Raw genomic sequence first — 27,699 nt, forward strand, 5'->3', positions numbered from 1 at the left:
AAACCACTGCTGGCACTGAAGAGGGAGGAGCTGACGGAGCCGACTGTGGGGTAGACACTGGGTCTAGCACGCTTCCGCATGACCTCGAAGGCGCCCCTATCAGCCAAGGCCGGAGGTCCCCGCTCCGAGGAGACAAGGACCCCCCCCGGCACCGACAGGGACGGCTCAGAGGCCGATGTCAGAGCCGAACTCACCAGCGCCGACGCCCCGAGAGGGAGAACGGGGTCGGACAAGGGTCCGATGCCACTCGCCCCCTCGGAGCCGACGAGGGAAGCCCGGCGCCGAGATCCCTCCAAGGAGGAAATTGGAGCAGACGACGGAGCTGAAAGGGAAGGTATCAGCTCTGAAGCACTGACAGCCACGGCTCCGAACTCAAAGGAGTCGGAGGAGGAATAGAATCAGGGATGGGAATAGCCGCTGACTGTTGAGTAGGGCTATGCAGCATTTGGGCCAGTGCCTCGGACTTGAGAAGTCTACTCACCACCCTTTGTAAGTCATGGTCAGACAGCCTGGAGGACCGAGAGGAATGAGACCTATGGCTCCGCTCCAACAGAAGAGGGGATCCCGGAGCCGAGTGGATGGAGCCGATGGAAGGGGACCTAGACCTCTTCTTTGAAGGTGGCTCTGATGAGCCTATCAGAGCCAACTGAGTCTTGACAACCTCGGCACCGGAAGGAGCCGAGGTAACGGTATGAGACTTCGAAACATCGACTCCAGCCAGAGCCCATGTCGAAGCAGCTTTAATGCTCCCAGGAGATGGCTCTGAAGCTGGAGCCGATGGCCTGGAAGTCTTAGAAGGCTTCCCCGATGCACACTGGGTCGGGAGGTCTTCAGGCTTTAACAAGCCTCTAAGTATGAGCTTGTTTTTGCGTTCCTGCAGGACTCTAGGGCTGAATGCATGGCAAACAGCACATGAGTCCTGCAGGTGCAAAGGTCCCAGGCAATAGACACAAGAAGTGTCAGAGACATTTTCTGACAGCACGAATCACACTTCTTGAAGCCTGAGACCTTGGAGTCTTTAGACATCCTGAAAAGGCTGTATGAAAAACACAAACACAACACACAGACACACCCTTTAACCAATAAAAATCCAGTCACACTGAAAGGACAGGGAAAAAAAAGGGAGTGGGCCAAAGGCCTAAAAGTTAAAAAGGGGATAAAACGGGAATTTAAACACAAGGGGGACCCGATTTAAACTAAAGGGATACTCTTTATAATAACTAAACTAAATAGAAAAAATAGGGGTAGAAATTTGAAGTTTTTTAATAAGAAAACTCACTAACCTGCCAGAGCCGGTAGAAGAAAGCACCTCATCAGCTAAGCGGCAAACGAGATCTGAGTAGTTACCGCCTAGCATTGTGGGATATAGGGGAGCCTCGAGCCGGTGGAATAAGCTCTCGAGCTTTAGTATTGGCCACGTCGGAGCCGAGGGTCGGCTCCGAACCCATCCAGCAAGAATGAAGGCGAGATTGACAACTTAACATTAAGGAGTTATTTCCTGAACGCTATTGTCACCACCAGATTAAATAGACCACAAAAAAGCAGGTGGTGTTGCCATACTGTTCAAGAACTCCTTTCTTGCCCCTCCCCTTATCCAATCTCTACCCCAACTTCAACAAATTAAAAATCCTACTCTCCTTTTTAAAAACAAATGATCACAAAAGCTTCTGTATAGACGCATTATAAATCATCCCAGGTAACAATCATATTACTGTAGAACAACTATTATCTTGGAGAGACACTAACATTAGCCAAGAAACCATAATTCTAGGAGACAGAAATACTGACTGGGCCACAGTCTTTATTAACCACACTGCATCTGCCATCCACCTCTACAATTTCAACCAATTGCTCATATCCATCAACAGGTATGATAAATCCTTCATCAAGTCATCCATCCTAGACTGGATCCTCATTGAAAATGGTCTCATCTTGCACACACACTAACTCCGTAAGTGACCACCTACTAACCCTCATAAGGTCACCTATTCCACAAAATACCACCACTACAATGCTGTTCATAACCTACTGAATTTCAACAAAGACAATTTCCTCAACACTGTAATGCCCTGTAACTGGCATTCTTTAAAAACTGTACACTGGATGATGCTGTTCCATAAATTAACACAGCCTTTCTCATAATTCTCAACCTAGTAGCTGCAAGACATAAAACAGGTAAAAAGCAACCCTGTAAAATGGCTAACCAAATCTACCAAACAGCTCATAAGGTAATAAGACAATGCTCGGAAAGCATGTCTACTTTAGAAAACCCGTCCAAAACCTATCCAAATAGACATAATTTCTGAGAGCTTTGAAACCTAACCCCAAAAAACATTATAAGTGACAAAAAATTATATTACAGTTCTTTCCATGATACCTAAACAAACAACCGAAAACAGCTCTGGTCTACCATACATTAAGTAGTAAACCTCGGGTCACCCATTCCAACCTTTTCCCACCACTACAAACAGTGAACCAAATGCAAAATAGCTTAATAAGCATTTCATTCAATTTGACACCTCTCTTTATCCATAAACATTAGACCATCCCATTCTCTTTCCCATCTAGCATTGTTCTGTCAATCCTCTATATCAGGGGTGTCCAACCTTTTGGCTTACCAGGGCCACACTGAGTGAACAGAAATTGTCTTGGGGCCGCATATAAAATATATCATATAGTTAACTCTTTTGCTGCCACGGGTGACCAAAGTCGACCTCCTGGCTGCACTATAGGTGCATTTGAACAATGAATAAATGTAATAAATGCCTAATATTTGCCTTAAAATTCTAATTCTTAATCTAACAGTTAACACTAACATCTTAGTTAATATACACACACACACACACACACACACATATATATATATATATATATATATATATATATATATATATTGTTTTTTACAAATAAACAGGTACGGAATCCTTCCATTTTTATGAGATCATACCTCTTGATTTTGCTGGTTTTTTAAAGATGTGTTATGGCATATGGGGAAGATGCTCTGACTGAAACACAAACACCCTCGGTAGATTATCACCCCAGGTGCTGGAGGAGCCAATGATGTGGGAAGAGGAATGATGAGGTACAAGGCTGTTCCTTTTTGGAGGGAGGAGGGAGCAGAATGTGAGAACATGCTCAAGGGCACACCCTGTACACAAAATCTGGTGGTGATGCTATAGCTATGATAACAGCCATCAATCAAGTTGCTAGATGGCTGGGAATAATACAGGGCATATCATTAGGTTAGGTTCATAGATTAGTACTAGGCTAACTGCCCTTGCAAGCCATTTTAAGCCTAGCCAATTATACCCTGTGAGATTCAAACCCTGTTCCTTGTGTTTGTAAGGCAAACACATTAACCATTAGGTCACCCTCCCAACCCCTATATTATATGAAGAGGTGGCTCCCCATGGCACCCCTGTGCAACCACCATGTGATGTAGAGCATACAAGTATAACAGGGGTGAGAAGGGACACAAAGAAAAAACTCAGCTGGACAATTATTGCACCTGTGCATGCCCTGTCCACTGCTTGAACTTGGATGTTACTAGGCCCTTGGGCCGAGAAACCTTCTCATTTGGAGTGGCACACTCATTGCAGAGGGAATAAATCCAAGGTAAGCTACCAACATCATGGGCATCATTAAGTACATCAGAGGTATGGGAAACGCTGCGGATCTAAATCAGCAGTAGATGCCCAAAAAGTATCTATATTGCAAAGATTTTTCATATTGCCATTCTTTGCAATCATGATGCCTGTTCTAAGATGCAGACTTGTTAGATAGTATGAAGACCAGAGTGATCAGTAAAACTCAAGAGATCTGCATTGGTATTTATTTGTCTGAGCATAGTGCCATTATCACTAGAATATGACGTGGAATCAATTATCTTTAAATCTCCAAATACTAACTGCTTTCTGTTTGGCCATTTCTACTTCCTGTACATAAATGGCTATATTTCCAAAACGTTGACTATAGTCCCAGAACATTTTCAAGGCATGGTACTGGAATAATTACCTATAATAAAACTCATAGTCTGTGCTCTCAGTTCCAAAGGCAAAGGAAAAGTGCATCTTTAATTTTAATTATAAAACAAAATTAAATGACAATTTTTATACTACAGTACTCACTTCTGTACAGAAATGCATCTTCTTTTTAGGACCAATGTTACAGCAACACAAGGTATTTATGTCACTGGTAAGATTTTTTTTTTTAAACTAACTGTTTTACGGAAGTAGTCTATCAATATCTTATTACCATACCGGCCTACATATGACGCTATCTACAAATGTCAATATCCCTACATCACTCTTCCTGGTATCATTATAAAATTATCCGGACAAACATAAGAATATTCAGCTTTATACAGCTCTCTGCCTGAGCTAACAGAATCTAGAAAAACAGGCTGCATTTTCTCAAATATGTAAATGTCTTCCTAGACAAGTAAAATAACCGTATGCTATACATTTAAAATGACAATAAAAATCATATAGTCTGAGGAACAGCTACTATTTTAGATATGATTTCAGAAGACATCTTAATGATAGGAGTCTGAGATACACTTAGTTGTCCGCATGAAAATTACGAAATGAATATGAAAAAAACAGTAACCAATGTGTATGCAGTAATATTAGCAATACCTAGTCATATAGGACCAAATTTCTGACTCTTGAAATGTTTTTACAAATTTCACAGGAAAATATGCCAGAACTCTCACTCCAGAATGTACTTTCTGTTGGTGACTTCAAATACAAAGACACATACACAATTGTATCTTCATGTAGTGTGGGTCACTGCTTAAGTCTAAATTTGGTAGGAAGAGCAAGCATAAATCCATCAATATAAAACTTCCTTAAGAAAAATAAGCTTGTTTTTTATTTTTGAAGCAATATCATCATAAAATAGATATATTCTGATGTACTGCATTCCTCTGAGCATAAGTCATGCCACCAACCATAATGGAAACTGTTTACAATGCAGCAACTGGACTTTAAGCATGTCAAATAATCCATATGTAAATCCCTTTGATTTATTAACAAAATTTTCAGGAAATTATAATGATGTTCTGACAAAAATACAGTCTTCTACACTTAAAGACTTAGCTGATTGCCACTCATTTGTTCCCCACTCTTTGTGAGCTCGGAGGAGATACCAGACATTCTTTGAAAATTCGTACAGTTGACAGGTGCATTAATTCAGTACAACACTCTGTCTCTCTCAGTCTCACACACACACACACACACACACACACACACACACACACACACACACACACTTCTACTTTCACACACACATTTTGCTTTGATGCACGCACTCACTCTACACTTACCTATTAATACAGTTAGGTGCTATCCCTTTCAAAGGCGAGGACGTGAATGAATCCATGAATCCATCTTCAGCGCGAACACACACTGATTCTTCAGCGTGAAATAACAGTGGAGCAAACACACAGATCCTACTTTGGCGCGAAAAAAAACTAAACGGGAAGGGTGCTTTGGTGCATGCGCACACTAATGTTGCGTTTACAGGTCACGGTCATGAAAAATAAATGAAAAAAGTGTTTTGGCACGTGTACACTGAAGTTGCAGTTAAAGGTCGTGGGACGCAGGTTGGACACATCTGCTCTACATCACAGTCCCCACTTCCACCATCAGAAAGCTACTTGCAAAGCTCAAATCCACTGCACCCGCAGCAGACAACCTCAAGCTGAATACCTCTGCATGGCTGCCAACTCCATAGCTTACCCCATCTCAATTTTAATAAATGGGTCAGTCCAAGAAAACCATGTCCCCAGCATCTGCAAAACATTTACAGTCATCCTTCTTCATAAGGGAGGTGCTCACCAAATTCAGTACTTATCAGCCAATAGCATACTAGCACCTGTCAAAAATTCAAGAAAAATAAATACAAACCCAACTCCTGTAATACCCTGTTAACAGCAATCTCCTTTCCTCATCACAACATGAATTCTGCCCCCACCACACCACAACCACAGCACTACTCATCTTCACCAACCTAGTCAACAAACACAGGGACTCTGGATACCTAGCTTCCTCACTGTTCCTGGATCCACTGAATGCATTCAACACCATTTGCCACCAAACTCTCCTTCTTAGACTTTCCTCTCTTTCATCCTTAGTAATTCTACCCTTTCCTGGATACACAGCTTCTGCTCAAACAGAGTTCAGACAGTAAAGTGACAGAAACACACTCCCCATATCTACCACCTTAGTAGGTATCCCACAATGCTCTATTCTCAGATCCACACTCTTCAATATTTTCATCAATGGACTTACACACAGCTACCAGAGATGCATCACTCATACAATATGCAGATGATACTACACTCATCTGTACCACTAAAACCCTACCAGAACTCCAAGCCAAGACTCAAAATGGCTTCTCCTCAACTTAACCATGGTTTGCTAAATTGCAACTCTTGCTAAATGTTAAAAAAAACTATTACTACTACTTTTCACTCCTAAAACCCCCACCAACACAAAAAAACCTCCTGATCACCTCAGCTAACAACACACCAAATGGCCTTGTCTCCAACACAAAGCTGCATGCTTTCACCAGTAAAGGATATCTAAAATGTGATAACCACATAGATCAAGCTATTAAAAAAACACCAAAAAAAATGACTACTATAGTGCAACAAATACCTCTTGACCATTTCAAAAAACATAGCCTCTACATTTCTCCTACCTTCATTGCTATACACTACCACTATATTCACCTCATCCTGACTAAAATGGACTAATGCTAGAATAAAATCACACAATTCACATCAAACCACACAGTAAAATCTTACAACTGCCTGGTCCTAAAACAACTTCACTGACTCAAACTCAAAACTACCCATCTATAACCCAGCTAGTAACATCCCATAAAACTGTATAAACTGCAAAGCTGCCCAACTCTACAGAATCTCATACAAACTTGCTCCCCACAACATCTCTTAGATCCACTGACAAATTCTTTCTTAGCCTATCCAAAACCAACAGCGGGACTGGCAGATGACTATACAGCAGCCATGTTACCAGGATCTGGAACACCATTCTTACTAGCTTTAAAGCCCTCTAAAGTTCAAAACTCTTCTAAAACATTACAGCCAACACTTGGTTCTGTTCCTGCACAAACCTTGAATAATACATCCCATCTGTCTAACTAAATGCATCTTAACGATTAAGTTTTCATTTCTTTTTACTTATAAGTAGCCAAGCAACCACAACTTGCTTAACTTTACCTGATTTAAAGTGAATTAGTCACTTTCTGAGGAATCTGTTTTACAGTGAGTTTCACTTCAAGTTATACTCCCTATGGAGAAACTGCAAGTGATGCTGCAAAAAAATGAAAATTGTATTGTGTTGTTTGATTTTTTAGTTTCACTGTTTACTCAGTTTTCCCTATAACCACAACCACAGAAATGACATCTTTGTAGGTAATAAATAATAATTTACATTAAACTGAAATGTATTCTGGGTAAGCAAAACCTTCTTTTGAAGAGCATATTCTTATATTGTGGTTTCACTATTACATTCTCACATGTTAACTGTCATTGTAAAGTGATCCACCAGCAAGACCTTGTTGACAACTTGACTTTTTAGGAAATAAGAAACTTCTACTGAATTGTTTAGCACAGAAATTTAGCAGTTTACACATCAACTTAGGAAGTTAGAAACTGTGGGTTCGGTCTTGGAAATAAGAAACTTCTACTGAATTGTTTAGCACAGAAATTTAGCAGTTTATACATCAACTTAGGAAGTTAGAAACTGTGGGTTCGGTCTTTCATGAAGTCACTGCATGGATTTTCCTCTCCAAGAAAAGTTTCATGAGGCCAACCTTATCAAGAAAATAAGAGGCAAGAAAGCACACTGTTTAAAACAAAAGCTATATAATTTGGTATTGTACATTACAAGTAGGTCATATCCAACTCAAGGGCTTGTTATTTACAGGTGCTTCAAAAGGTGATCAATATAATTTAACTGAAGTTGGAGTTTTGAATTTCAAAGTATTTTTCAAGCAGAAGAAAATCTGACAAATTTGATTAGTAAATGCAAAAAATGTAAAAGGTATTATCAGTATAATTAAACCATTTTGTTGCTTTCTAAAACCTCACAAAGAGCTGCATTACATTTTCACATTGCAGCCTTAAAACATCAAAATTCTTCCCCACATAAAAATATACATTTCAAGCTTGTGAAATTATAGAATATTCCTTTCACAATCATATATCCTGACCACATAAAAAAGTATATACAATTGCCCACATCAGCTTAACTAAAGCAACCTAGCTGCTACACTGGGGAGAGGCATCTACTAAGACTCAATGAGCTACATCTCATCTAGATGAAGTTAAAACTTGAAAACAATCCATTGTAACTTCCATGTGGAATAGCAAAAAAAAAAAGTGGAAATGTGGATGGCATGCCCCCAATACTCCCCAAATTACAAACTCCATGGCTGCACAAACACAAAGAAGGGGAAAAATCTCCCACAAGAAAGGAGCCACTGATGGTACATGCTTGGCAAGTACACCAGCAGTAAACTGCTTTGTAAAGCAACAATTGGGGAGTCAAAACTTCTCTGAGTTAAACTCAGTCCAGTCAAAGTTCGATAAGCAGTAGGAAAATCACAAGGGATTCTGTGCTACAATATATGCCACACACTAACACACAGGCCATCAGAGAATTAACCTTAGTGTTATGAATTGTAATATTACACTATTTTTTTAAATAAATATGAAATGGATGTTTACTTTAGAAACTTGGAGAAATAAATAAAGGCCTAACAAGAGAAGAACTTCAGAGGCTTGTTTGCAGTCCTTGGAGTAATGAATGAATTGGTACATGTGGGATTTATATGGAAGTAATCTAATGCAAAATGTTGGCGAGGGAAGGCAGACCATAAGAAAGCTGACTGTTCTGGAATTCTCGTAGAACAGAGCTTGACTTTCAGCCCTACTACATAACCATAATGAATGTAATGGTAGTCATGAGGAATGAAAATATTTTAAAGTTAAAATATGACATATTCAAATGCATTATGTAACGGATGTTTCTTAACTTAAAAAATGTGAAGTATTAAAAATGTAAATTATTAGTATTTACCTGGAATACAGCATCCAGCTTCAAAAGGGACTGTTCATCTCTTTCCAATGGCAAAAGCAGCTTAAGGAGTTTACTCTCTATCAGGAAACCCTAGAAGTCAAAAACATGCCACATACTGTTTATAGGTAATAAGCTACACACCTCAGCATGCAATGCAAATCAAAGAATACTAGCGTGCCTATGAAGTTTAAAAGTGAGAATGCAGAATTTGCAAACAAGTATTCAGAGTTAAAATCTGCCATAATGTCAAAAATGGTATTTATTTCATTTCCTATTTGGAAATCACTAGCCTCTTCGGCCACCAACTAAATGGCTAATAAGTTACCAGTAGATTCCTATATTTAATAAACTCGACAAAACACAGAACAAACACATGAAGAATTCAAGGTCATCATGGCAGCATCCGAAGAAAATCTACAAATAAGCAATTAAAAACTATCCTGCCTTTGGTTTGCATGTATTCTGCTTTTGGACATGATAAAACTTCTAAACTTACTGAATATATTTTCTGAAAGTACAAGTTTAAGGATTTAGAATTTTTTTAATATATTTCTGTGGTGTTTTCAAAGTATGCACTCCCCTCTCCTCCTGTGTACCCGGTTGTCTGGAGCTTGTATTGAGTTACAAATAGATTTACTTATTTACTAACATAGTAGAGATTCAGATGCAGATAAGGCTAGCCAACATATGATAAATATTGCATTGAAATGAAGGAGGAAGAAGGCAAAGTGCATCATACAAACTGTGCTACAGCAAGTCTAACTACTACACAATGAAATTTTAGATGCTAAAACAACACAATAAACACCACATAAAACTTTCTACTCTTGAGTAACTTGACAATCACTCAAATGTTCTGCTAGCCAAAATGCAATACAAGATGAACAAGCCCACAAAGGACATGCATACCACTTGTTGGCTGTGCTCTGCAGGGCACTACTTTGGTATAGGGTTAACAAGTTATCTTACTTTGTAAAAATGAGTGCCTCATATACAAATCTTCAAGAATGACTGTAGCATTTTATTAGAAGCATGAAAGATGAAAGGTGTTATGGCATATCATATCTATTTATGCTGCAATCATATCTTTTTTTGCAGTTAGGACTTGCAGATATACAACCTCCTCCATCTCAAATAAGAGGGGCTACCTCTGTAATCCTATGCAACTCCCTTAATTTCAAAGTCACAGATATTTTCCTTGAGACACTCCTCAGAAGACTTCCCTCCATTTTGTGTTCCCAGTTTTTCTACAAAACTGCCCTTTAATTTTCATTTGAGATCTTTTTCCCCTTGTCAAACTAAAAACAGAAACTGTGACAACTCATGGTGGAGAAACAGAGTCTTGCAGACAGGAGTAGCCAGTGCTGGTGTATCCATCGTGTGGGAAAGCAGGCTGGTGGCTTTGCCACACTTGTGATTTTGGGAAAAAACAAGGAAGAATATACAAGAAACATGGGGTTAATTACATACAAGTTCCTGCCAAGCAATATGTCTCACTATGGCTAGATGGACTCAGAGAAGTACACATGCACCAGGAAGGCCGGAAATATACCCCCTCCCCCATACAAATAAGCACATACCTTTAACAAGTGTATATCAAACAATAACAACAAAAATAAATAAATAAACCCGCAAATACCTAGAATGCCAGCCCCAAGAAAAAAGGAAGGCAACTGATAGCAGACAGAAATTATAAGAAACTGTGACTCACTGAAAGTTTTTTTTTTTTTAATAAAGGTGTGTCCCCAGTACTAATGCCTTTCAGTAACTCATGGTTTCAGCCCTAATGGAGTTTTCTGGTGTCTTTTGATGATTCCTCCACTGTGCTGCTGTTCTGTGTTTAAACTACATCCATGACTCATGACCCATTCCTCAACAGTATCTAGCAAGAATTTTTTTGAGGCAAACTGATGTTTCATGTGATTCACTCTCATTTCAGTATATACCAGTATATACACCAGAAAATGAGGCCATTGCTCCATTTGTCAATATGTCAACAGTAATGATTCATTCACTATCAATGGCTACATTGTCGGTTTACTTGCAACACTGCTGGTACAGTATATTTAGCTCAGTGTAATTCCTGTACGGCTTTTTATGTAGGTAAAAGCAAGACACTTTTTAAAAGAAGGGTGTATGAGCATATTTTTGACATAAGAAATCAAAAAAGCACAAATGCTTTATATACACATGTTGAACAACATACTTTTAATTTTATGATTTTTAGAACATATTAAAATGGATGGACAAGGGTGGTTCATAGAAGAACATTTGGAAAAGAATGAATTAAAATGGCAGATGATTTTAAATGCTTGCAACCACCCAGGTTTGAATGATTCTTGTTCAATTAGCTCTCTGCTACAATTGGAATTTTATGGTATGTAATGGGTTAATGCATAAAGTTGTTTCATCTGAAATGTATTGGTGGAATTGTAACATGTGATTTTACATCAGGGGTTTAAATGGGTGTGTTTTTAACTTTAACATGGTTCTGATGAAGTTCTTATGAATGAAAACGCTTAACCATTAAATTATTCTCTGTTTTGGAAGTGATTCATTGGTTATTTGTGGTTCTGAGGGTACTTGTTTCTTACATTATATGCGTGTTGGGTTTATTGTGGTACTGATAACCTGCTTGTTATTTGTACATGTGGAAGCCTTGCCTCTATTAACATTATACAACTACATATGTCAAACACTGCCAGTTTAAGTAGAAAGTGGTTGCCAGTAATCATAAGACAATAGCTACACAACTCATGATGTCCATTTCAATGTCGCTGGCCACAGAAATTGTTAAAAAGTGCAGATCCATGTTTCCAGTTAATCATGGAAAACAATGAGGGGGAAAAAGTATTTAAATAGCTAAAAGGAAGCAACTTCACAATTATATTTTTTGCAATTAATGACAACAACCACTGAAGGTATATAATATATTTAATATATATTTAATATATTCAAATTTACATAAGGGGCAGATTACAAGAGAGACACTGGGTTTAGCAACACAACAAGCAACAGGGTAGGAGAGTACTTTTTTCCTCCCATCCACTTAGCCTCCCATTGGATAACTTGAGACTGGCAAAAAAAGAAGCTGAAGACTTAACTAAAAAGTTCCTAGCCTCAGAGAACAAAAGCAATTAAATGAAAAGCTACACCCGCCTGGAAGCAATCAGGACTCAAATCTGGTTCTCTTTTTTTCTTACAAAGGAACAACCTAGAGTTAAATCTCAAAATTTAGATAACTTAAAAAGCAAAAAAAAAAGCAGCTATTTACTAGAATTACTGCATAAAGACTTCAAACCCTAACAACACTTTATCCAAATGGGGAATGTGTTGATCAGTTGACACCTGTTTGAGTAAGTGCTAATCGAGGGAAGAAGTTTGTGCACAACAACTTTCACCAACAGTGGAGTTTTCTTCTTTCTCCACTGTTGTGTGACATAGGAGTTGAACATGAGTGGTGCATGAAGACAAAAATAACTTTCCTCCAACATTCACTGAAAGTTATTTTAGACTTCTTTTGACGGATTAACACTTGACTAAAGAGATGTTGATCGATCATCATGAACCTACCTAGATGCTGTAGACTCAGAAAACATAAAATCACTAATTTAAAATAAATTTATGACTTAAAACAGATAAACAGATGCAAACTATTAACTTAACACAGAAAACTAGAAGGAAAAAAAGCTTAGATAGAGACTGTTAAAATGAACTTAAAAACAGATAAAATAGATAAAAATGACAGTCATTTTTAACTATGGAGCAGTTCACATTATCTGTGTGATATATCCATCTGTCTTTTGTATCCATATCTCTCAAGTGTACCTCATTATGAAGAACGTACCTCATTTGGGGTCTTAAAATGTTCATGCTCCTCAAAGTTCCACACTAAAAGGGTCTGTCAGACATTCAGTGTTAGGAATTGTTTAACTGATATCCATGGTAAATAGAATCATATTAATTCATTAAAAGATCTGTTTTACCTATGCTATATTATGCTGTAACACCAGCATATTTTAACCATCCTATGGCCTTCCTAATTGAAGTTGTTAGTAAGCGGTTAGCATGTGTTCCACATTTTGCTCATTTGTTCCACATTATGAGGGCTAGTGTTCCTCATTTTGGAGATGGAAGGTTGAAAGCTATGTTTGTATCTGGAGAATTTAACAGTTGTATTTACAGTGACTTGCTTTTGTTCTACAGCTTTACTTTGAGACAAAGTTTCAAGAGATTCTCAAACCATTTACCATCAGTTTCACAGTTCATATTTTGCTTCGAGAGAAATGGTTGTGGCACTTCTGGTTGCTCACCATCCTGGATGCTTGACTTGTACATATTTGTCTGTTACAAATGTGTGCAATTGCTTTGGAACAGATTAACATCCTCCTCGTGCTCCACAGGATACCCATTCAACTGCTTTGATAACAGCTTTAGCTTCAAACTATGGTCTTTCCAGTGTTTTATGAAGTCTTACCTTGTTTCCAACCTCCAAGTTTGGTGGCTTTCTGTAGTTTCTAGCATGGCAGTATTTCTGCGTTTGCTGATTTCCTTCCATTTCTTTTAGTATGTGATGATCATACACGGCATCAGTAATGTATCTGAAATAGAAATTTTACTTTTCGACTTTTGCCCATCAACAGCTGAACAAGTGAAAAATCATGACTCTACAGTTGAGTAGATCTACATTTGAAAAATGCAAGACCATTACCATAGATTCTTTACAGCTCTTTTTCATAACCTTCTTTACTGTTTTAATAGTTCTTTCAACTTGTTCACCGGCTTGAGGACAGTGTGCAATGGATGTTACATATCTGACTTTACATTAATACACAAATCATCCAAATTCCTGATTTACATGTTGTAGACCACTATCACCTTTGAAAACATTAGATATCCCCTGACTTCAAAAATATAGACGCTGATGCCCTAATCACAACTGATCTCACTGTGTCTGCCAGTTTGATTATTTCCAGGAACATGGGATAATATTTCACATACATTTACAGGTTTACAGTTATACACTATGCTAGTGACCACCAGGGCCATTATAATCCAACCCAATTGTGCCCCTATGTATCATGGGTCTTTATAGGAGGGGGTATGTTAGTTAGGACGCTTCTGTAGATTATCTGGTAGGGGTATGTTAATTTGGCCATTACTGCCTGCCTCTGTCTATCAGAGACATGAAGGCCAGACCCAAGGTGAATTTCTGATTTGCCATCCACTGGTCAAGTTTTGCTTAAATATGATTAGGGTAGGACTCTGCTTCACATGGATGGGCAGCCTATTTCAGAGCATGGGGATCCTCTGAGACACATCTGTCTTTACAGCATGTCTTATTTATGTCACAAGTAAAATTTAAATCCTAGGATATAGTGGTTCTGATGACATTCATTTGCAGATGTGCAAAAGGTCCATCAGAGCTGGATCCAAGGATGCCTTGCATGCCAGGCATACAAAATATAAATTGCATGCTAGGCACAGTTTGCCTCTCAGTAACCTGTAGGAGAGAGAATACAGAGATAAGGCTTTAAGGTGCTCTGTATAAGACACTTGAGTTTATACCCTGGATTCTCCTCGTAAGGAACCTTTGTGGGTGTTCCCAACAGTTGGATATGTTTGGTCAGCCAAATGCCAAAGAGGGCATTATACTCAATGATGGATATGGACTGAATAAAGTGGCACTATGACTTCCTTGGACCTGGATGCCATGTCCTTACTTAAAAGTTGGGTGACACAGAATGATTTTCTTACTGCCTTAGCCACATGTTGGTCAAAGGCCAGATTACTGTCTACATATATTCCCAGATCCCTGACTACTGGGTCAACTCTTATGAGTGTCTTATTGACTGAATAATTAGCCTGGGTGGCAATTTCCCAAAAGGCACTACAGTGCATTTCTTGGCATTGAGTTTTAGTCCATGACTTTGGCAACAGTAATTTGTCTGCATTAGACCCTCTTGTAAGATGCTTGTGTCATGGGGGGGATCTATGATAGCTTCCAATTTGCAGTCATCCGGGAACTTGGTCAGCCAAAGTCCCTCAACATTACACTTTACCTTCTAAGAAGTTGATGCCAAGTAGGAGCAGTCCCACTGCAGAGGCCTAAGGTATCTCACTGGTGACCAGTCTCTTAGTTTAGGTGGTATCACAATCCTGACTTCCAGGGTGCTGTGAGCCAGCTGACAATTCTGCAAGTTATGTAGGGTTTATGCCCAGTTTGGTGAGTTTGTCAACTATACCTGAGTGGGATATGGTATCAAACACCTTAGCCAGGTCCAAATAGGTGCTATGCATAGTCTTCCCCTCATCCATTGCCTTGGTGATCTTCTCAAAGAAGTCCACCAGGCTTGGTGAGTATGATCTTCTTTAGTAGGCATAGATGAGGTATGTGACTTTTCTTTGATGCTATCAATGATACAGTGTTGGGTATGCCAGGATTTCTTTCTTCAGACTGTTACTGAGGTAGGCATTGCAAATGGCATAAGTCTACACTACTTACTAGATACTAGATGAAATACCAGGCCAAAACAGTACATCCCCTACTTATTTTTGTACATTAAATCCTAGTTGAAATACGAGGCAAAAACATTAAATCCCTTGCTCTTTCTCTGTGCATTACTATTCCCAAATGTTCATGTTTTTCCCCAACATTTTCCAGATGTTACCCCTGTATCCTCCCAAGCCTTTTTCTTAGTTAATGGAAACTATCATTCTCTCTCTCATCTTTGAGCATCAAGCCCTGAGCACAGTGTATTCTTCCTTGAAGTAAACCTAAGGCTGAATTTCTTTCCATGGTGATGATGTTTGATCAGGCCATCATTTTACTGTAACGTCATTCAGAAGCTGCACTTCTAAGCCAGTATTGGCACACCTCTGAGTTTTTCTACTTTTTTTCTTCTGTCAATGGAAATTTAGTATTGCCCAAAGAATATCTAACACTTCCTCATGAATCTTGAGAAAGTTTGCTCTACTCAACATATCTGATCTGTGAATTTCTTGCCTGGTCTGATCCCAATAAGTCAGGAGACTAAGGAAGCAATCTTTGCATTCTTGAAGGTGGGTGCAAGGACAATTTGAATATGCTTTTCAACAGTCTGTGGTCCATTTCCACTGAACTCCTTTACTACAAACTCATAGAATTTCTCATACCCAGGTATGAATATTTGCAATTACTTTCCTGAGCATACCTCTTCTGTGCATCTGTAAATGCTCCTGACACACAAGCAAATAGCCTAATCTCCTGTAGGTCATAGTTCCTGTGCCATTTTGAGTGGTATCCACGTATATCGCAAACGGCTTATTCAATCACAACTGGCTTATTCATATGTTTCAATAAAGAAGTTAAAGAAGTACATGTAGTTAGCTTCTTAAACATTTCATTATTCTTTCCCTGTTCACAGATCCATTCCCACGCTAAATCTTGGTATAACAACTGTTCTTAGAATCACAATTAAATAGGCACATACTTTCCAAGATGCTGCATCAGTCCTAGAACCTTCTGTAATGCCTGTATGCCTTGGCCCTGGAACCCGCACTACTGCTCTGATTTTTCTAGGTCAGCTATCATTCTCTCTGATGTCTAAATACACTTGTTACTCTGATTTTATATCTTATGTAACTTCAAATTATGCTGACAATCGATTCAGCAACTGTATCAGCCTCTTGTCATGCTATTCCCACGTATGACCTCATACTAATAAAACAGAAGTTATGTACTTAACATGATGCTGAGTCCTTTTCATCCTTAGTCTACCTGAATCAATTGATAGGATTAAAAATGTCTCATGGATCTGAAGTGGCAATTCTAGCTGGGGCTCAAACCTCAAGCTCCTTCAAAATTCTCATAATGCATTTGCCCCTAACACTACTTCAGATTATATCTGCCATGTGTTTTGAAGTGGACCACAGGTACAGTATATAGAAAGTGAGGAGGACAGGGTTCAAATAGGTCTAATTAGGTCCCTCTAGATAAAAGTGATAATTCAGTAGGTGCAGGGTGGGCAGGTTGTTGAATCAGACAGCCTAGGTATGAAAAAGACACAGCTCCATGTTAAGTATACAGACTTCTATACTGTATTTCATCCTGTCCATCCAATTTGACTGCTGAGATAAATTCCCAAGCTATTTAATTTCTTACGTGGAATCATGACAGGGATGCCCTTGAACACAACAGATCCAAAGGAGGATCTAGAGCTATATATGATATGTCTGAATGTACTTTATGTTTTCATGTAAAGGCTTTTCTCTTGAACTGTGGGCAGAGGAGATATAGTAAGACAGCCATCTGGAGAGTGTTATTTTGGACACATTGTGTCCTAATCTGGGGTGAGAAAAGGCAATAAAGAGTTGAAAATGTTCAAAACTTTGTTAGAAATGCAGTTATCTGAGGACATAGAAGATGTGAAGGAGATTCTCCTCTACTGAAGTAATTTGGGAAGAAAACTGGAAGGTAAAGTGTTTTGTTGAGGATGGAGTCCAAAACTATATTTGAAAGAATACAAGATCAGATCTCAAAGATACTCTACATTCATGGAAAGTCAAATAGTGAGGTACAAACGAGAATGTTTGTAATTCTAAATTACTTCTTGTTGAGCTGATAGCAACAAAAAATAGTGTTTTCCATGAGAGGTATTTTATTTAGACAAAGGATGCTGGCTCATAAGGAGGGCATGTTAAGCTTTCAAGCAGAAAACTGAGGTCCCAAGGTGGTGCTGGATCTCTGACAGGAGGATGTAATAGGAAGCTCCTTTTAAAGAAGGCTTTACACAAGAAGATATGACCCCAGTATGAAAAAAAGAAGTTAAGTATTTACCATAACATTCAATCTGTGTTGTCCATTTTCATTCTTCATCAATGGATGGTGTCCCTAACAGTCTCATTCCTCCAGAAGTCATTTATGAGAAATGGAGAGGATGGAAGGTGGGACGTTGAGGAAGAATGAAAATGGACAACACAGATGGAACGCTATGGTGAGTACATAACTTTTTTATCTGATATTGTCAATTTTCATTCATTCCTCAATGGATGGGACAGAGTCCTCAGCTACCTGAACTCCTGGTGGACTCTAAGGAAGGATATCCCTGACTATGGTTGAGCCAAAGGCTGCTCTTCCCCTCAAGACCTCATCTAGTTTGCAAAGAGTGATAAAGGTATAAGGATTTGATCAAGTTGCAGTAGCACATATATAATTCATGGATGCTCTAGACTGGAATACAGTGGAAGTAGCCATAAATCTGGTTGAATGAGCCTTTAGTGATTTAGGTAAGGGGAGAGTCAATTTGCTGTAGACAAATGAAATGTAATCCGTCAACCATCTAGCTGGAGGTTTCCTTTGTAACTGATTCACCCAAGTTGTTACGTGCAAAGGAAACAAACAGCTGGTCTGTCTTTCTAATTTCTTTTGTTCTGGGCAGGTAGAAACGTAATTGTCTATGAACATCCAGTAAGTGCAGCATATATTCTCCTTTACTTGTAAAGTTTGGGAAAAATATGGCAGGTTAATGTTGGATTCTGAAAACACCTTAGATAAGAATGAAACATTGGTATATAAGGTGACCCTATCCTTGTAGAAAATCAAGTATTGGGGCTTAGAAGTTAATGCCTGAAGTTCTGAAATTCTTCTAGCAGATGTAATTGCAAACAAAAAGACAGCTTTCCAGGTCAAACATTTTAAATCACATTTAGTTACAGGTTCAAAGGGAGAAGGTGTTAAGGCTTGCAGCCCCAAATTTAAATTTCATGGTGATCTAGGATCTTTATAAGGAGGCCTAAGTAGAAGGGTTCCTTTCAAAAAGCCTTTGCACAGTTTAGAGGAAGCAAGGGAGGAATTCTGAAACCCCACATGAAAGCTAGAGATGGCTGCGTGTTGAAAATTAAAAGTTGATGAAATAGCACCCTCATTAAATAAACTTGCTAAAAATTCAAGAACAGAATGAATCAGAGCTGAGAAGGGGTCTACCTGACTGTTCTGCCCAATAAACAAATCTTTTCCATTTACTTCTGTACAGTTTCCTAGTAGAATGTTTATGGGAAGATGACAGTACAGAAAGGACAGGCGAAGAGAGCATTGGTTTGCCTGGCTATTAATGGAAATGGAGAAACATTCAGTCAGTTTGAGATTTGAGATGTCCGGGTGAACCATGCCTGTCAGGTGAGACAGAAGCTCTGGAGTTGGATCCAGAAACCATGGTGGGTACAGAAGATGAGGCCATAGGAAGGGGAACCAAGATCTGTAGAGGTCAGTACGGTGCAATGAGGCTGACTTTACTCTCAACCTGGCTGCTTTCTGAAGGAATTTGGGAATTAAAGGAGTCAGGGGATAAGCATACAGAAGACCAGGGGGCCAATTCTGGAGTACAGCATCCCCCGGTAACTCCCCTGGAGGTGGATTAGGGAAAAGAAGCTACTGCACTTGTTTAGGGGAGATGCAAAAAGACTGCAGCAAGTTTGGCCCCACTGACAGAAAATCATGTCTGTCACTTTGCTGTTGAAAGACCACTCATGAGATAGTAAGATGAACCTGCTCGGTTTGTCTGTTATCTCGCTGGATTTCCCCAGAATATATGTTGCATTTGGAAAGCGGCTGGAAGGTACCACCCATTGTCATACTCTTAGGGCTTTTCTACACAGGGGTTAAGACCTGGTTCTCCCTTGTTTGTTGATTTACCAAACTACTGACATGTTGTCTGTTTGGACTGCAATTGTCTGGAGAGGGAGAGAGTTCTGGAATGCTTGCAAAGCCAAAAGCACCACTGTCATTTCCAAAACATTTATATGCAAGTTGGTCTCTTCTGGGGACTAACTGCCTTGGACTGTCTTCCCTAGAAAATGCCACCCCCACCCAATTTGGGAAGTGTCCATGGTCACTATGGCCTTGAGCTGAGGGAGAATGAAAGGATGACCTACTGTGAATTCATCCACCAGGAAAGATATCATTTGCATACCTGAGTTATTCGTGTCTATATTATAACCGCAAAAGCCCATTTCAGCAAATACGTAAACATCGACACATATTGTGCGAACCGCAAATACACCGAACGCCCTAAACCGCGAAATTCAAAATCTCGTACCGGCATAGTTGGCCAACCCCACCGCTCGTTACATACTACCCACCCAAACAAAATAAATAAACCAAATACATACACAAACTGAAACCCTACTTCTAACCCTAAAGTAAAGTTTGCATATACTACCATATATGCACTTACCTTAACCCACACCCTAACTCTAAGGTCTGCAACTATCACACACTTACCTTAATGAGCTATACCCAAACAAAATAAATAATCCACACACATACACTTAACAAAACCCTACTTCTAACCTTACACTAAACCTTACATACATTACTATCTATGCACTTACCTTAACCCACACCCTAACCCTAAGGTTCGTAACTATCGCACACTTACCTTACGGAGCTATACCGCAGAAGGGCCAACTATGCCGATTCGAGATTTTGAATTTCGCTGTTTAGGGTGTTCAGTGTATTCGGGGATCACGCAACATGTGTCGATGTTTACATATTCACTGAAACGGGTTTTCGCAGTTATGATATAGACCCAGTTATTCTTATCTTTGTTGACATGGGTTGAGAAAGAACTGACCATTGTGTTAGTAGCATCCATTGCAGAACTCTCACGTAATACCTTGCTAAAGGAACTAAAATTATTGCCACTGTCATTGATCTCAGGGCTTGCAAAATCAATCAGGCTGAAATTCTGGTGCTAAAAATTACTTTCCTGACCTGATTTCTTATTGTTTGTACTCTGGAAAGAGGAAGAGTGGCTGCCATTGATACTGTGTTGAACACTGCTCCTATAAATTCCAATGTCTGAGTTGGTTGTAGGTGTGACTTGTGATTGATGGTTATTTCAAGATTTGAACAAGTGTGTAGTACTTGGTTTCATGCTTGTATCAGCTGACGCCTGATCAGAGCAGTAATGAGACAGTCGTCTAAGTATAGAAACATCCATAATCCCTGCAGTCTCAAGTGAGCTGCTACTACTGCCATACACTTGGTGAACACCCTGGGTGCTGTGGTGAGGCCAAAAGGCAGTGCTCTGAATTGGTAATGACTGGCTCCCAGCCAGAAGCTTAAGTACCTTCTGGATCGCCTGTTCATTTTTATGTGAAGGTCTATTGAGCACATCCAGTCATCCTTGGGCAGAAACAGCAAAATGGACTGAACTGTGACCATCCGGAACTTGGTGTGTCGAAATGACTTGTTCAACGTACTAAGATCGAAAATTGGTCTCCAGTCCCCCATCTTCTTTGGCACTAAAAAGAACCTTAAGTAATTTCCAGATTCTATTTGGACTGGAGGGACCTCTTGGATGACTCTTTTTTTCTAGCAGCTTTTGGATCTCTAGTGCTGCTGCTTCCCTCTGACTGGGTGGAACATCTGGGATTTTCCTGGGTAACAGAAGTGGAAGGGAAAAGAAACTAATATAACCTCTGGAAATAATTCTCTACACCCAAGTGTCCTTTGCTATGTTTAGCCAGGCTTGCTGTTGTAGAGATAAGTGACCTCTGACTGTCTCCACAGGAAGACAATCGGGCCTCCTTTCTGAAGCGCTGAAAGGGTCTGTCGGAAAATGTATCTCTAGATCCACAGTTTTGTGGGCCTCCACTGCCACAGGGGGTGTCTCCTGCCATTATCGCCCCACCCCTGCCTCTAGGGGAACTACCTCCATGTGTATAATGTAAAGGATCCTGAAACGTCCTGAACTACATCTTCCGACCTCCTCACTGATTCTTGGAAAAGGTCCGTTGAAGGGTCGAAAAAAGCACGCCTACTGCAGAAAGGGTCTTTCCGTCTTTCTCACACCTACAGCATGTGTCTTCTACTGTAGGGCCAAACAAGAAAGAGCCATCAAAGGGAGCATTAACGAATGATGACTTGAAGAGCTCCACAAAAACCACACAGACGCATCCAGGCATGCCTCCTGAAAGAAATACCTGAACCCGCAGTCCTTGAGGCGCCTTCTGCAGCATGAGATGAGCCTCATGGACAAATCTGCAATGGATTGAAGGGTAGCCAATTGTGAGGTCACAGACGTGTGAGCTCCAGCAGTAGTGGTCCTTGAAAGGGACTTTGAAATTTCCTTAATCAAGTCCCTTTACAGTCCTGTAAATGTGCCAAGTAGTTCAGTGATCAGACAGTAAAATTCGCTGATGCATAAACTCACTTCCCAAATCTGTCCAATGCCCTAGATTCTCTATTGGGGGATGGACAGTGGAACTCTGTTCCACAAGTTCCTTCTTTGTATCTGCAGCCACAATCATTGCATAAATTGGTACCCCTTTACTCTAATGTTCTCTTCCTACTGGTGGAGCCAGAATCCTGCCTGGTCTCTTGGGGATTGCCTCATTCATATTAGGATCCTTCTAAACCCACTTAGAAACCAAATCAATAAGCTCATCAGTGGGCAGAGTAACCCAGGAGGTAGATGGGCCAGTCCCGAAGGCTTCCAGAAATACTAACTCCTCAGAAGTTGGGTTTTGGAAGACCAATCACCCTTTTGTTTAAGGATCTCAAGGGTGTCTCCAAATAAGACGTCATCAGGTAGTGATTTGGGAGACCCTTCTCCCTCATCAAGGTCAGTATCCTCGGTCACAGACTCATGGGGAGAGTACAAGTGCCTCCTCTTGCATGTCCTCTTCTTAGGGACTTCGGTGGGATGATCTGGAGAAGTATCAGAAGAGATGACAATACCTGGCTGGGTGGTATGGAAGTTTTGGGCTTGCTGTCCCGTGCAGTAGAATGCTTAGAACCATGGTGCAAAGTCAGCTGAGATGTTGAGGGTGGATCTGAGGGGGAAGGACCTGTCTGACCTGCCGAAGCAGAGAAAACCTTCTTCATAACATCAAAAGCAGATGGCTCAGGAGAAAAGGAAGTCAACAGAGCTGAGAAAGCAAGTTTCTGGCCTGCCACTTCCTTCCCCTTGACAGCTGTCCGTCCAAGGCAGAAACCAGAGCCAAACTGTCCAATGCCAAAGCTTTTAGAGGAAGAGATGGCTCCAAAAACCTTGGAGTTGATCCTATCCCCTCAGATCTGACCTAGAAGCTTCGGCTCCAAGAGTCATCTGGATCCAAAGATGTCAGGACCAATGCACTTCGAGTAACAGTTGGATCTGAAGAAAATTCTCTCTCCAGATCCGACCCATTAGGACCTGGAACGCTTGGATCCAAGGACTTTAACACCACAGGTTGGGTCAGAGAAGGAGTTATCGGTGGACTAGCAGATGGATGGTGTTCCTGACCAGAAGGGGTAGGAATCGTGAGGACTCCCTTCTGAAATTGCTCTGTGAAGTATCTCCTTATCATCCTTTCCACATCTGCCTCTGTGAGACTTCTGGAGTAATGACAGGACACCTCTGAAGGAGACAGAGTGTCACTCCAGAAAAGGGGAGGGCACTCTGGATGGTACCGGATCCACACTGGATGAATAGACAGTACATGCCAATGGTTTAGGATCCGGGGACTTCAGATCCAGGGTACGTTTTGTCAGACTGGCGACTAGCCACATAACTTATCAGATCTGAAGATGGTCAGGTCCCAAGAGATATCAGGCCCAATTTTGACTTCTTTTTTTTTTTTTTGGCTCTGATGAAGTAAGTGCAGTTGAGTCTGATGATCTGGACCATTTTGAAGGATCCTTGGTTTTAGTCTTGGCAAACTGAACTCTAAAAATTATTTGAGAAAAAGGAGTTGATAATAGCCACTTTAAGATTAACTTATTCTGTCTTTCCGTTAAGGCCTTGGAGTTTAACCCACTACAAATGTTGCATTCTTGGCCAAGATGTTTGGACCCTAAACAGTATACACAAAGTGTAGGCATCTGAAAAGGCCATCTTGTGCCCACATTTCTTGCATTTTTTGAATCATTTGTCAGACATCTTTACCTGTAAAAAAAGACAGTTGAGCACTAAAGAAAGTAGATGACCCGTCGATTTACTGCACACCAAATTAATTCCGTTGATACCATAAAAAATATATACATATCACTTTTCTTAAAAAAGAAAGGAATAACGGTTATCTAACAAGATAAAACAATAAAAACTGCCCTGTAGTGAGGACAATAGTGTACAATAACTTCAAAATTTGGCCACCCTCAATTGACACTGGTGCCAAAGAGATATTTTCTTTCAGCCCTGGAGGTTTACTGGCTTCTAAAATGATCTGCCAATATAGTTCATTAAACTCAATAACTACTTCGCAGAGCCCACCCCTAATGTCTTTTGGTATATATTCCAAAACAAAAATTAAAAATTTGGTTCCCCTGCACTTCAATGTGTGTTTGAAAACAGCATTATTTTCATTTCCAATCCGATCATAAAAATGCTCATTTTTTTGAGTGCAAGTTCGGTCTTCCCAATGTAAAATGCTTCATATAACTCACACTGGGCCAAATATACTACTCCTAATGTGTTACAACTGAAAGGATTTTACCATCTATAATTCTATCCCGACTCCGAATGTGCACCCTCTCTTTATGATTGGTATATGGGGATTGTGAACAAGCACCACATTTAAACATCCCTTTTCGAATCTTGTCATTAAAACTCCTCTGAAACTCTGTGTGTTCCAAAAGATCCTGGGTATTCTGTCCTTTCCAAAAACTTTAATGGGGTTTGCCAAAAACATTAGTCAGGTCAGTTAGACTTGCAAATCTTTCCCATTCCCTTTTCATAATGTTCTGTATCACAAAGGCATCCCCATTGTAATTTGTTACAAAAGCCTTTTGAAAAGGGTTAGTTGAATCATTTAACTCCTCCCTCTCGGGGACCACTCTCAAGTCAATCATGTTCTTCCCTAAAAGAGATGCAAATCTGTCACCTCTACTTTCCAAAACTTCCTTTTGAACTTCTTCAATCAAATTATGAGGACACCCCCTTTCCTTGAACATTTCTTTTAATAAATCACACTCCAGTTCAAAATCACTGTTTTCGAAGGATGTCCTGCTGGCCCTTACATATTGCCCTTTGACAATAATTCTCTTTGTTTCTCTTGTCTGTAATGCTTGAGTGGGGTATTGTATCAAAAGCCTTGGCAAGGTCAAAGTAAGCTGTGTGCACAGTCTTGCCCTCAACCACTGCTTTGGTGACCCTCTCAAAGAAGTCTATTAGATTTAATAGGCATAACCTTCCTTTAACAAAGCCAAACTCTGATGGGTCCAGCATTTCCAGGTTACCTATGTCCTCATTTACCATGTCCATGATGATTCTTTTCATGGCCTTACATATGAGGCTAGTCAGGCTTAAGGGCCTGTAGTTACCCAGATCAGTGACTGGACCTCCTTTGTGCAGAAAAATGACTATATCCATCTTCTGTTTCTTGGGCACAAAACCTGACTGCAGGATCCAGTTGAAAATTGATTCAAGTGGACCAGACAGTGTCATGTTTCATGCTATTTATACTAAGCATCCTGGGATGGTATCAGGGCCCATACATTCAGTGTTTTCTGGCTTGTTTTGCTTTTTGTAAAAAGAACTGGAGCTTGTATAAGAGGTCTTTGCACCCTTGGAAAAGGAGTGGTGAAAACTCTGAGTAACCCCCTGAAACACTTTCCCGCTTTCATCAACATGTCTAAACACCTGAGTATCAGAAAGACCAAACAAAGCTCCTTTATCCGAAGGAGAACTTAAAACTTCAGTTTTAACATCTTCAGAAAATGTCGGTGCATCTGTCAATGTAAACCATCTCATGATAGAGGCAGAAGCTGCTACCCTAGAAACCTGAGTAATCACAGTTATAAGAATACCTGGTTACCTGAGAAACAGAAGCAATTAAAGAATTCAAAGTGGGCTTTCTTTCTAAAGAGGGAAAACTGGCAGAAATGTTCCTCATATTGTCAAAATAAGCCAACAAACATTAACATGTAAACCAGAGGTAATGATTAACAACCAACATCACTTTCACAATGATGTAATGTGGCCTGTCCTGTTTGCTCCATATGACAAAGCTGAAGTGACAGAAGAATAAATCTTTTTCCCAAATCAAAGGACAGATTAGCATTACATAAATGTTTTTGCCCCTAATGGATCTGACACAGAAATAGATGTAGGATCAGATTTGGGATAAAATGAGGAGCTTTACATAATCTGTCTTTTTAGGTAACCATTTGAAATGTCGGGACACTACAGCGGGTCCCAAAACACAGAGACTGAATGGCTGAAAAAAATGGAACAACATACACAAAGTCTGAGATTGCCATTTCCCACAATACTCCCTTTTCTCACAGGTATGGCGATCTCAGAGTTGGTATACATATAATTTCGGAGGGTGTATGGGGGCTTGCCCTTGCAAACAAACAAAAAAAAAACATTTAACAGAGAAGAGCACTGTTTGAGATTCACTTTTTACATGAGTTTTTGACCTCTTTTTTCAGTCTGTTGGCATGCAACATTATCAGTGTGAACATTTCAATAGGGAGGCATCTTTTTAGGGGCTGCAGGTTGACTGTCAGGCATAATGTAGGTAATATCAAAAACATCCACCACAGTTAGCAAAACAGGAGGAATAGCAGCAGGATGAGGAAACTCAGTCTGTAATAAATGACAATATTTAAATATGATGTTTATCAGTCTGTTCCTACTGTAACATTTTATTTCTTCAAGAAATAGTTCCAGAAAAAGAAAAGTCCACTGAAGGAGACTCTGAGTAAACACTTTTTTCAGAGTCAGAACGAGGTATTTGGGTAGGAAAACCAGAAGTTGCCCTTTCCCAATCCCTTTCCTGATCATTAGACAAGAAATTATTAAAAACTGAGGGAACCCTCTTATTATATCACTCAAAATTACAATCTGACTGAAAGGGTTTTCATCATCATCATCAATCCCCCCTTTTCACATTTTCTACTAGGAGTCAGTATGAGGTGTCAACTGTTGCCATCACTCTTTATTCACTGCCACTCTCCTATCTTTAACAGTTGTGCCTGATTGTTGTAGGTCTTCTCTCACACAGTCCACCCATCTCTTTGCTGGACAATCTTTTTTTCCTCTTGCATACTTCTGTCTGTCTCAAATCTTCTTCACCAGACTGTCTTCTGCTTGTGTTTCACCAATTTGCATAATGGTCAAGGTATGAAGTTTGCATGTTCTCTCACGTCTCAAAAACAGGGTGAGTATTTCCACCTCAAACTCACCTACGAATGGAGCGCAACCTCTAGATGGTGCCTATAGGGGAAGGGTTGTATAAACCCTTTTCAGCATCAACTATGGTGTGCAGTATCCTTAAGACAGAAGAACATGGATCACAGACTGCTTGCTGTGTCAGTGCTAGCCACTGGACAGCGTAAAAACTGGCTCAAGGTGCTTTGGTCATGAAAGGATTTTAGTGCCTGAATAAACCCTGAGTCAAACCAACAAACTCTTCCTTATCTACAGAAAAAGAGAGACTGACTCCAGGATGGAGCTTCACACCAGGGAAAGTAAAGTTGTGTACACTTACTATAAATGTAGATGTTTGAGTGTATTCACTGTTGCAGTCATCACACTTGGGTTATCCTGCCAGGGGTAGCCCTCAGTCGGCCCGAATACCAAAGGCTTAGTATTTCTGCATTGGCTGCTGCCGCTTCAGG

At 40.0% G+C, this 27,699-nt stretch overlaps 1 protein-coding gene across 2 annotated transcripts in view; it reads right to left on the bottom strand.

Moving 5' to 3' along the window:
- DRC1 (dynein regulatory complex subunit 1) overlaps positions 1–27,699 on the bottom strand; it is a 2,270,880-nt gene that overhangs the window by 904,606 nt on the left and 1,338,575 nt on the right. For both annotated transcript variants that reach the window (XM_044062852.1, XM_044062853.1), the window contains one exon: positions 9,111–9,200. In XM_044062852.1, coding sequence (XP_043918787.1) covers positions 9,111–9,200 — 90 coding nt within the window. The remainder of the gene's footprint in view (positions 1–9,110; positions 9,201–27,699) is intronic.

Source organism: Protopterus annectens, chromosome 2.part1 (genome assembly GCF_019279795.1).
Source record: "Protopterus annectens isolate FY-2018-M chromosome 2.part1, PAN1.0, whole genome shotgun sequence".
Lineage (NCBI taxonomy): Eukaryota > Metazoa > Chordata > Ceratodontiformes > Protopteridae > Protopterus > Protopterus annectens.